At 42.3% G+C, this 11,427-nt stretch overlaps 1 protein-coding gene across 1 annotated transcript; it reads left to right on the forward strand.

Annotated features, from left to right (window-relative positions):
• Positions 1-2,081: 2,081 nt before the first annotated feature.
• On the forward strand, positions 2,082-11,317 carry zgc:112982 (BCLAF1 and THRAP3 family member 3). The gene is made up of 11 exons (XM_027274337.1): positions 2,082-2,297; positions 4,003-4,046; positions 4,154-4,846; positions 5,180-6,004; positions 8,762-8,931; positions 9,146-9,266; positions 9,425-9,497; positions 9,616-9,737; positions 9,865-9,973; positions 10,070-10,184; positions 10,857-11,317. Exons 2-11 carry the CDS (start codon positions 4,012-4,014, stop codon positions 10,868-10,870), a joined length of 2,277 nt encoding a protein of 758 aa, XP_027130138.1. The 5' UTR covers positions 2,082-2,297; positions 4,003-4,011; the 3' UTR covers positions 10,871-11,317.
• Positions 11,318-11,427: the final 110 nt, after the last annotated feature.

Below are 11,427 nucleotides of genomic sequence, written 5' to 3' on the forward strand. Positions count from 1 at the left end.
GTTGATCAAATTATTTATTTGTGTTCATATTACAGATGGGAACAGATCACAACAACTTCATGTTTTAGCCTTACAGCCTTCAAAATAAAACAAAGAAAAAGGCAAGAGTTTGCACTGGCAACTCGATATTTATTGATTATATGGAGAAGAGCCTAGAGCCCTGAAGTGAACCTCAAGTAGTCGAGTATATTTTAGCCAAAGGTTACAAAAGAACCAACATTATTAATTAAAATATAAACCTAGAAAAGGAACAAAAGGTCACGATAAACAACTGATAATAAATCACATGCACCAAGAAAAATCTACAGAAGTCCAAAGCAGTCAAACATTCACACATTTTAATTCCTCTGTTTTCTCATGATTTGTTTTCTCGTATTAATTATGTCGTTATCTAGGGATAACAACACTTATTATTTATTTCAACATAATGACACAAATAACTTAAGATATACTTAAGAATGGACAGAGCATGGGTGACGTCACTGGTCCAAAGACGTGGATCATAATTAGCTACAGAGACCAAAACTGTTTTTTGTACCAGGCTGTAAACATGTTTATTTCTGCTGTGAAGTTGGACATTTGGACATGGGGACTTATGGAGACTGACTCACTTCTGGAGCCAGCCTCAAGTGGACGTTAGAGGAACTGCAGCCCAGCCACAGAGGTTTCTGCTCTTGAGTAAAACAGTCTGACGGCTTGGAGTTTCCCGTAGGAACTTAACTTATATAGTTCTTTTCTGGTCTAAGGCATGTGTACAACTGTTCCAGCACAGAAGGACGTACACACTGCACAGAGAGTGTAAGAAAAAATAGCTTTAATGTGTGTCCTGCAGCTCATTCTTACCCTGAGGTCACACTAAATCAGGTTAATCAGGTTAAATTCAGTGAGTTTTTCAAAATAATGGGTACGGTGAGTCATGATTGAAGATGAACTGCTACTGAATATATTCATATTTACACCATTTATCCATCTTTTTTATTTAACACTATGTTTAGTGTATGTTTTTTTTAAAAAGAAAGCATACAATCACAAGGACAGTAACATCACGGAGACCCCTCCTCCCCCCACCCTCAAACATTCAAATGAAAACAAAACAAAAACGAACAACACAAAACAAAAAGTAATAATAATAACTGATTGATTGATTGAAGTGTTTATTTCAAATATGCAAACAAAAATAAAAAATAAGGCAAAACATTTAAACATAGAAATACATATTCGAAAAAGGAGTGAGAAGAAGAATAACTTATAAACTTATCTTAAATAATGAGTGACAATACCAAGCTTCCTTGCAACTTGTTTAAATATTCCTGATACTTATATATAAATGGAACATATTCAAAAAACAAAACAAAAAAACAAAATAAAACCTGCATACAACTTATACAATACCACAGGCATGAGAGAACAATAAATATTAAAAGTAATAATAATAACGATTGATTGATGTGAAGTGTTTATTTCGAATAGGCAAACAAAAATAAAAAATAAGGCAAAACATTTAAAACAGAAATACATATTCGAAAAAGGAGTGAGAGAGAATAACTTTAAACTTCCTTTAAATAATGAGTGACAATACCAAGCTTGTTTAAATATTCCTGATACTTATATATAATGGAACATATTCAAAAACAAAATAAAAACCTGCATATACACTTAATACAATACAATATACAATGCTTGATATATGTTATATTTTATCTTATCTTATTTTTATTCTATATTTTTATTTCATATTTTTATTATTTTATTTTTTATTATATATATGTTTACATCTTTACGTTTGGACAGAGAGAAACGAATTTCAATTCTGTGTATGTTTGTACATTTGCAGTTTTGACAAAAAAACTTGAAACTTGAAACTGAATACAAACATGCATGAAGAGAAACAATAATAAAATAAAATAATATAATAAAATAATAAAATAAAATAATAATAATAATAATAAGAAGAAGAAGAATATACAAAAAAGAAAAAAACAAACATTTATCCACCTAAAGTTCTTAGCGTGCTTTTATTTTTGTGTCCAAACGTGGCTTTCCTTTTATTCTGAAAGGACCCGCGGCCGGAAGCCTCGTGCCTCGTCTCGCCGTTTGGCGGCTAACAACAACATCCGCCATTTTCCTTTCGGACGTTCGCGGCACAGAAACACCTGCGAGTGTCTCTGTCCTCTGTCCTCTGTCTCTGTCTTCTGTCCTCTGTCCTCACAGACTGTCCGTCTCCGTCTCGTCGCGTGTTCACACTCGCTTTAGCTTCACCTGAGCGCGCGGTCGCCTGGCGCGTGTCGTGGACGAAGGTGAGTCAACGGCCGGTTAGCTTAGCGTTAGCCACCGTGGACATAAACTTATATAATATTATAAACACGTGTTAGCGAGACTTTAACATTCAGAGGGTGGAGGTGCAGCTGATGAAGCTGGGGGCAGTAACAGGTGTAGAGCTAACAGGTAGATAAACCAGGTGAGTTTAGGTCAGGTAGACTTCCGGTCAGCAGCTACAAACCAACGTAAACCTGAATTTTATTGATGTTTTAATGCTCAAACTGCTCACAGATGGATTATTATTATTGTTGTTGTTGTTGTTGTTATTGTTATTATTATTATCATTAGGGCTGTCAGTCTAATTAATTATATTCTCTGTGATTAATTAATCTTCCACCTGTGTCACATTTTAAACCTGGCCTATAATAACTTATATATTTACTTTATTAACCTGTTTATAAGCTGCGGGTTGTTATTTATGGAGTTTTATTTCATGTTAATGCTTCGTCTTTGTTTTGTTGTTTAATTCTCACAAATTATTTTGGTGGAAAATTGTCAGTGTCTGATTATACTGGGGTGCAGATGTCTTAACTCATATAGATAGTTTGTCTGTCCTGTTCTTTGCATGTCTTGCATACCTCCCTTAGTTGGCCTTAATTATAAATTACAAGGACAGGAGAGACAGGCTAGGGGAGTACCGTGTGGATATAAAATATAATGTTCATTATTGAGCAGAAAACCAACTAAAGCAATGTTATGATGTTACCTGTATCAGTGGGGAGGTGTCAGAGACAGCCCATTTTAAAAAATGTATAAGAACCAACAGTTAGAGCTCCTCGAGGAGCCTTTTCTCTGTAACCCCTTTTGTGTGTTGCACTGTTAAACGCTCCTTCTTGTACAAGAATAATACATTCAATTTAAACTTTGATATTTTGAATCCAGTCCTCTTTATTTAAGGGTTCTTCTTAAAAGTGTCTAAATGAATCGCTCATATATCGGATCTTTTCTGTGAAAAGCATCCAAACATATTCAAAGATGTTTCAAATCGAGTTTAGAAGCTAAATAAATCAACGCCTGCGCGATCGCATCATCCAGCCCTACTTTATGTCCATTTATCTCAACGGGAGATAAAATATTAGACACAGCTTCTAATCGTGAAAATCATCTTCGGGTATATGTCGGATTATTGATTACCGTATTTTTCGGATTATAAGGCGCAATAAGCCAAACAAAACACGTGTCAGATAGGTTGAACTTTATTCAACTAATTCACAATAACTCTCAACGTTGTTCAGTTGTAACCCGAAAATACAAAACAATACGCTCACTCAGTAATGTTGAATTGCAGCTGCTTTATTCCCGTGTTCTAATCCGTGACTGATAGCCTTGAGTTTGAAATCCGCTTCGTAAGCATGTCTCTTATCACGTGGCATTTCGGGCTCCTTATACACGCACGCCACAATGTTCCCGATATGTTGAAACACAGTAGGCCTACGTATTACTCTGTGACGCTCCTGACTACGGTAGCCGTAATGTGTACCACATAAAATCGGTTCGAGGTTCGTAAACACAACCAGAATTAATACATAAATTGCACTGTTGATTTTTGAGAAAATTTAAATGCGCTTTATACAGTACTTTGACATGTCATACTGATGATTCCCCTTGATAATGTGATTAGGTGAAGTAGTTTAATAACAGCCTGTGCTGTTGAGTGTTTAAATCTCTCTTTTTCTTTTTAAGGTTGACAAAATGTCAAGACCACGGTCCAGGTCACCACGATACAGGTAGACGCATTGCCATATTATTTCATGTTCATATTAACATTTGTGTCCCACAAGATCAGAAATCACAGTGAATGCTGACTCATTGATCCATGATGTTTTCTTTTTAGGAGGTTCCCATGGGAGGAACCCGACTTTGATCCTTATAAAGTCCTTGCAGAACTGGACGGGGATCAGATGGACCGGAGCCACCACTCCAGGGAACATCCCGAAGGAGACTTGGACTACTGTCGGGAAGATATGTACCCGGAAGACCAAAGAAGATCCCCTCCTTCCTCAGATGATCACCACTTTGCGCACCAGCGTCATCCAGACCAGGAGGAGTTTTACCGCAGGAGGCTGTCACCTCATCGTGATCCGATGGGCTACGACGAGCGGAGTCTTTCCCCGCTTCACGATGAAGGAGTAGAAGAAGATAGACGAGGAGGAGGAGGAAGAGGAAGAGGAGGGGGGTTTAGAGAACACTTCCAGGGTTTTGAAAACAGAATGAGGTTGTCGCACTCGCCTCCAAGGTTGATGAGGGAAAGATTACCGCCGGCGCCGAGGCCTCACCCGGACCATCAGCAGAGAGAGCCGGGGATGGGCTGGAGGAGAGAGGAGCAGGGCCGAGGTCGAGGGAGGTTCAGAGACCTCAGTCCAAGTGCGAGGTCAGATGATCAAAGAGGGGGAGGAGCAGGTAGGGAAGGAGGAAGGCGGAACACACAGGGTCCTCATAGAGACAGACGAAGAGAGGATTCACATCAAGAGAGGAACCTTCCATTTAAAAGGCAAAGAAGAGAAATGGATGGCGACAGTCACCTTGGGTAAATTTAAAGCCAAAGACTTTGCAGCACTATTGCAGGGAAATAAGGACGCAAAGAATAAAGAGGATTCTCGTCTTTCTGATTTTCCATAGAGCCAAAATCCTCACTGTCATCGTGCTCTTTTTTTTTCTTGATATAAAGAAATGTTTAACAAATATTGCATGGCTTAAAGTAATACAGTTTAAAACATTCATGTTGCAGCGGTAATCAGATATTTGACACTGTGAGATGAGTCAGAAGCTAATTTAAGTGCACATTTAAAACCACATGTGAAGATGTGACCGTTAAATGAATAATTGTTGAACCGTGTCACCTCCTCTTATGCTGTCACAGGTACGGGAATGAGGAGGACTTTGGAGAACAGCGTTACTCAGTGGACGCACCCAGAGATGGGTTTAGAGGAGACGCTCAAAGGAGCCTCCCCCGTGAAGGCGCTCGTCACTCAGGACCGCTCGTCATCGAACACGGTCATGGCATCACACGCAGCAGAGAACCGCCGCGATGGGAACAGTTTGACGGTCGCAGAGATCTCGACCCTGGCTTTGACCGTCAGAGGAGCCCCCGACCAATGGGCTCCTCTCAGGAGCGTTTCAGGGCGTCGGACAACAGGTTGGATGATCGAGAAGTTGCAAGAGTGCGCCATTTTCAAGACAAATGGAGAGACGCAAGCTATCATGAAGCTAAGAGGAGCCCTACGCCACAAGATAGGCCAAACCCAATGAGGGAGGGTAACAAAGATGTTCCCATGAGCCACAGGGGCAGGGGTGGTCCTCGCCCAGCGAGAGGCTGGGTCAGTCGCGGGCAGGGTGGAAGGACTGGATCGCATAGGAATCAACCACGCCCACAGCAATCCTCGCAGGGATACCAAGAGCTTCCTCGCGAAGAGGAAAGGCCGGTGTATCGACCCCTCAGGGAAGATTTTTACAAGGATCCCATCGAAGGGGAATCTGACTGGGCTGAAGAAACCAGACTTCAACAGTGGAAACCAGAAAGACCTGGAAGTCTGGACCGACACCTCCCGAAGGTTGACTTGGACCCCAAAATGCCTCGCCAGAGGGCTCGTGGATGGAATGATCAGAAAGCCAATAACATGAGCGTCGTAACGGAGGAAACGCTAACCATCAAAGTGGACATGAGCCGACCCGTTAACCAAAACAGGTAGAGTATTTTTTTAATGAAATTATCAAGGGTGAGAGGTGAAAGTTCACACTTCTGTTTCTGAGCTCACGGAAGAGGACAGGACGTGGAGGCTTGTTGAAGAGACTGATGATCACAGTATACATTCACATTGAAGTTCTGTAGTGTTTCCTCGTGGATCAACGAACTGCTGCAAGCATCCACCACGTCATATTTGCTGTTGCAACATACACTCAGGATGCCTCGCAGCGCAGAAACTCAAAACTTGTGGATTGATGCCAAGAAGAGAAACATTCTGCTTTTACTTTCACTGTAGAAGCCCAGAAGACGCTCACACCACCTGAATAACTAAAATATTCATGACTGAAGAGCATTGGGAGTGTCTTTGGGTAAGCGATCGCATCCTGAACAAGGTGGCATCGCTCTTTTATAATATAAATGATCATTGCAGTTGGATCTCATTCTACATAAAGAAGTGGAGACATCTGGAGATTTATCTTCGATGGATTAATTAAGATTTTTACGGAGTCGACAACTCTCACATTGCCTCAGTGCACTGATGATGAAGGATGTGGTGTTCAGTCACAAATCAAGAGACAGAAGAGTACAACACCTACAAAAACAGACGACTGTCTGAAACTACAATTTGACGCCTTCTTAGATTAATCTGCACAGATATGGAGGAGCATTTGACTTCATAAAGTGGACAACCTGAATGATGGCTGGCGGAAAAGACAATCAAAGTCTTTGCGAGATGAGAGGCAAATGGAAAGGCCGACATATGAGAGCTGGAAGGATTCAGTTAAAGGCCAGCAGATACAAACCCCAAGGCAAGAAGACGTAAGCTCATGTTCGGCACTGGCCATCTGATGTTTCTGTCCATCTCAGAAGAAGCAAGACTTTGACATCAGGCTGATGAGTGAAGAGGAATGAGTTGATTACGCCGACTCTACCGACATTACCTTTTGAAGAAGTATGTCAACGCTCAGCGAAGTGGTGTCTTGTGTACGGTATGTCGTAGACCTCCAGAGAAGTCTTTTCTGTGGAGCCAGTTTGACTGAAAATGGACACCTGTCCTAATTTTACTGCCAGCAGTCATCAGTCTACAGAGCTCTTCATGAACTCCATTGAACCACCACCTGATTGATGCTACACAATTTCCACAAATGGCATTTCTGTGACTAATTTAAGGAAACTTCACTGACTGGTTTGTGTGGCTGGATCGTGAAAGAAAAACCTAACGCTGCTGAAACTGAAGAAGGTAAATGTCTGTACGCAGCCCTTGTTTCGGGAAGGAAATCAAACACTGCTGATGGAGCTCTGTGAAAATAAAGACGCTCGGATTTTTGATGATTTAGTGAGACTTCCCTTGACACAAATCGATACCACTTGTTTTGTCTTCAAAACACCAGAGAGACGAGTATAAGGGAAGAAGGAAATAACTCTGTGAAAGGGCATCAACCAAGACAGGAACCTGATGGGTGTTGTTTTGCATGCCAAAGCTTAATTTGGTTACTTTCGTACATCGATCATTAATAAACTGTGGGAAAAAGTGGATGTAACCAATGGTAAAGAGATCGTACCCTTGATGAGCAGGAGGTATTTGTGGCTGTCAGAAGATCAGCCTCTGCGTTAAATGTCCGAATACTGACCTGTTTATTTTGGGAAGAGGATTCAAAGCATGTTTGCAATGTGACGGCTGAGACAAACGAGACCGACCTTGGGAGTCTTGTTTTTGTCCAGCTTCCTACAGGGGCTGATGAAAAAACAGAAGAACAGAATCTCTTATTTAAAGTGGCTGGTAAAGAAGACAAACTTCACCGACTGAACAGTTTGAAGAAGAAGAAGCTGTGAGCACGAACATCAACGCTGCTGAAAAGGAGAAAACTTAGCCAAGGACATCGATCAGAAAAAGGCCATGAGCATTATCATTAATGATGATGATGGATGGAGAAATGCAGCCGCATCTGCGAAAAAGCAAAAACATAATCAATGCTGGAAGTATCATCAGAAATGACACTGAAGAAACTGAAGCCGTGATCGTAACTATCGTCGGAAAAAGCTGCCGTCTTCAAACTGGAGAAAAAGAAGTTGTTGAAGTCATGAATGCAATAATCCACACTGATCAATGGAGGAATTAAAGAACCAATATCTTATACTCTGCTCAAGAAAGAAGCTGAGTGCCTTCAAAAGCTAAAGGAGGAGAAACTGTGGGGCGAGTTTGAAGAAAGAGCCGTCACTGGTCAAGAACGGCCAACGTGGGCTAAGAAAATATCAACACTGTTCGACGGAGACAACACGGCTGGACTCCACCAAATGTCTGATGAACCACAATGAAGCCAAACTGAAGATTTAATGGATCAAACGAGAAAAGAAGTGTGAACTTTCACCCAACATTTAACTCACCAGTCTGATTAAAAAACAAACAAAAAAACTAGGGGTATCTTGGTCTCCTCCAATGATCTAAAAAGAGAATTTGTATGATTTCGTGTACTCTTTACGAAGGTGTGTATATATCTTAAACGTTCTCAGTTGAAAGTCGTGAAAGGTAAGTTTGTTCGGTAAGGTAAAGATGTTGCATTTATTTACCTTTTCAGTATTTTGACTAAAATCTGGCTCGAGCATAACTCTGTCGACCTTGCTTCACTGCAAATCATCAAACTCTGTCCCTGTCACGACAGCTGCTAAATAAAACTCTCCCTTGCGTGTTTAATTCAGCTAAGAGTTTTTAAGTTTCACGTCGTAGCTGGTTTCATTCTTCCTTCTCCTCCCCTGCAGCTCGTTGTGTTACTCCTCAGACAGGCAGCTCTCGTTGGACCTGGTCAACGTCGGTCGCCAGCGTCTGGACTTCCTGCCTATGCTCGAGCACTCCGGCTCGTACCGGGAGACCGCGATGCACACTGGGACTTTCGCCCAAGAAATCATCACACTGGTGCACCATGTCAAAGGTCAGCACAGCGCACACACTCTCTTTGGTCAACAGCAGCTGTTTCCTCCAACAGGGAAATCTTAAAAACTGGGAACAGTTAGCAGGTGACACTAACCTGCCTCATCCCAGCAAGTGAAACCTTCATTGCACGTGTTATCAGGATGAATGTCGTCAATTAATCGGCTCGCGTTTGAACCGGAAATGGTTGACGTGTTCCTCGTCTGTGTTCACAGAGCAGTATTTCAGAGACGACGGGGTCACCCTGAATGAGCGTTTCTCAGCTCCCCAAAAAGGCGGCTACTCCGAAGACGAGACGGAGGAGCTGACATTAGATGAGAGGTTCAGTTCAAACCGGTACGTTCCAGGATGATAGACGGACACGTTGTCTGTTGTTTTTGGTGATAAAGTAGTGCTAATTATACTCTTTGTTGTTCTTTTAATTACATTATTTACGATGTTGCTGGAGAAGCATCAGGTTGTGAAAAATAAAGTCCGTCTTCTCTCGTCTGCAGAGGTTTCAGCTTGAACATGAACTCGCTGCTTGATGACGAGGAGCCTCTTTTCTCCAGGCTGGGATCCCTGCAGGTAAACAAACTGTTACTGTTGTGATGGGAGTGGAAAAACGTACAGATGTTTATATAGAAAATTTTAATCGATACATGGTTTGTTTTTGTTTTTTTTGTCATCCATGATGCGATGACAGCCGGTGCGAGGCCCGGGTGACCTGAGGCATGACCTGGAGAGGAGGAGGCAGGAGAGACTGGAGGGGGTTAAAGTCACAATATCAGGGAACAGTGTGTCACAGCGCCCCCTGGGTCCAGCCAGGTGAGACTGAACTGAAACAATCAGCTGCAGCAGATGAAGAAGATATAAAAGTTGCCAAACAATTGGATTTGTGGACAGGCGACGCTCATGATGGTGAAACATTTTCTGCACTTTGTGTTTGTGTCAGTGAGCTGGAGGGTCTTGAGTACAGCGACAAGGACGAAATGGCTCCAATGGAGGACGAAGGATTCTCCAACTGGGCAGAGGAGCAAGGCAGGAGGCGAGAAGGCAACATGGTGAGTCAGGTTTCCGTGAACTTTGACCTGTGACCGTTATGTCATGTGATCCATCTGACGGAGGCGGCATCTTTTAATGTTTGTCTCCTTCTTTAGGGACCAAGGAGAGGAGCCTCCTACAGGCCGAACACCGGCCCCCAACGCAGGAACAATCGCTTCGGCAACCGGCTTGGACCGGCGAGGCGGCAGAACTACCGCAACAACCCTGCAGGTAACTTTACACCCCTGCAGACCAAGACGGACCAAAGTGCCTCAGTCAAGATCATTTTAAAACAGCTGTAAAACACCTGAATCTGCAGCTCCCCTCGGCTTCAGAGTGAGTTTCAGCTCGTCGTTCAGCTGTTTGGCTCAAACTTTACTGTTCTGGTTCGGTCTAAAAGACCTGCTGTACACGGCCTGGTCTGCAAACAGACAGTTCAAGACTAACTGGTGAAGAAAGTGGAGCGTTGAGCAGCTACAGAGTCTGGTAGACCAAAAAGAAAGGTGGTATATGTTGGTGACAGCATAAAAATAAATCTCTTTAATCTTGATGATTAGCTGATCGTTTTTAGTCACTGCTTCCTCATATTCATCAATCAGGACAACACAAATATGTAGATGCCGATAACACGATTAGATCGTATCATTGCCTACGTGTCTTCTTCACGTTTTCTCCAGCCAGTGCTCAGTGTAACACATTTTCAGGTGAACTGTTGTGTAAGGACATTACTCCTTCTAATCATACCTGAGCTGGTCCAATCCCATCTTCCTCTGCTCGTCTTCCTCCTTCAACACCGGTCAAATCCTCTTTTATTATCATTGTTTGTACGCTGACCCACTTTGTTAGCCATGACCCGAATTACTCTGACCTCAACTGTTTTATCTCTCTTCACCGTCCATCCAGGTCCTAACTGGTGATCGGATAACAGAAACTTTTGGACTCTGCTGATTTTGTTGACTTTTTAAAAACCAGCCAACTAGAAGGGGGAGTATGTTGTCCTGTTTTCTCGGACTGAATCGCGCCCACGTCGTATCAAACTGTGAAGAGGTCTGATCAAACCGGATGATTGAGTCGGATGTGAAACGTTCTGTGACTTCTACCCACGCCTCTTCTTCCACCTTCCACCTTCCACCGAACGTCTACAGCTGCATTGTTGGAGGTTTCAGCAAAGCAGAGATTTTAACTCGTCCTTTCCGTCCAGTTATCAGTGAAGCACACATCACCGTTGTTCTGGTTTAGCTGCTTATTAATGACATTGTGTTGTCTTGATTTCTTCTGTCAATTCGATCACATCTGTTCAGTCTTTCTGTCCGCGACACGTGACCGTGTTGCTGAACAAATAAAAGTTTTGTCTTTTTGATTTACCCCCGAGTGTCATTTATGTTTCAAAGTTAATTTCTGCAGTTTGTTGGGACATTAATCCGTGGAGAATACTGACCAGTCAAGTTTCAAACGGCTGACTACCTAAATGTTG

Source organism: Larimichthys crocea, chromosome XXIII, assembly GCF_000972845.2.
Source record: "Larimichthys crocea isolate SSNF chromosome XXIII, L_crocea_2.0, whole genome shotgun sequence".
In the NCBI taxonomy this organism is placed as follows: Eukaryota; Metazoa; Chordata; class Actinopteri; family Sciaenidae; genus Larimichthys; species Larimichthys crocea.

Bases quoted from the DNA above. Each gene is read 5' to 3' on its own strand.
- zgc:112982 (XM_027274337.1), top strand. From the start codon at position 4,012: ATGTCAAGACCACGGTCCAGGTCACCACGATACAG. The intron at 4,047-4,153 runs GTAGACGCATTG...TTTTCTTTTTAG, and splicing joins TCCAGGTCACCACGATACAG to GAGGTTCCCATGGGAGGAAC. The intron at 9,738-9,864 runs GTGAGACTGAAC...TGTTTGTGTCAG, and splicing joins CGCCCCCTGGGTCCAGCCAG to TGAGCTGGAGGGTCTTGAGT.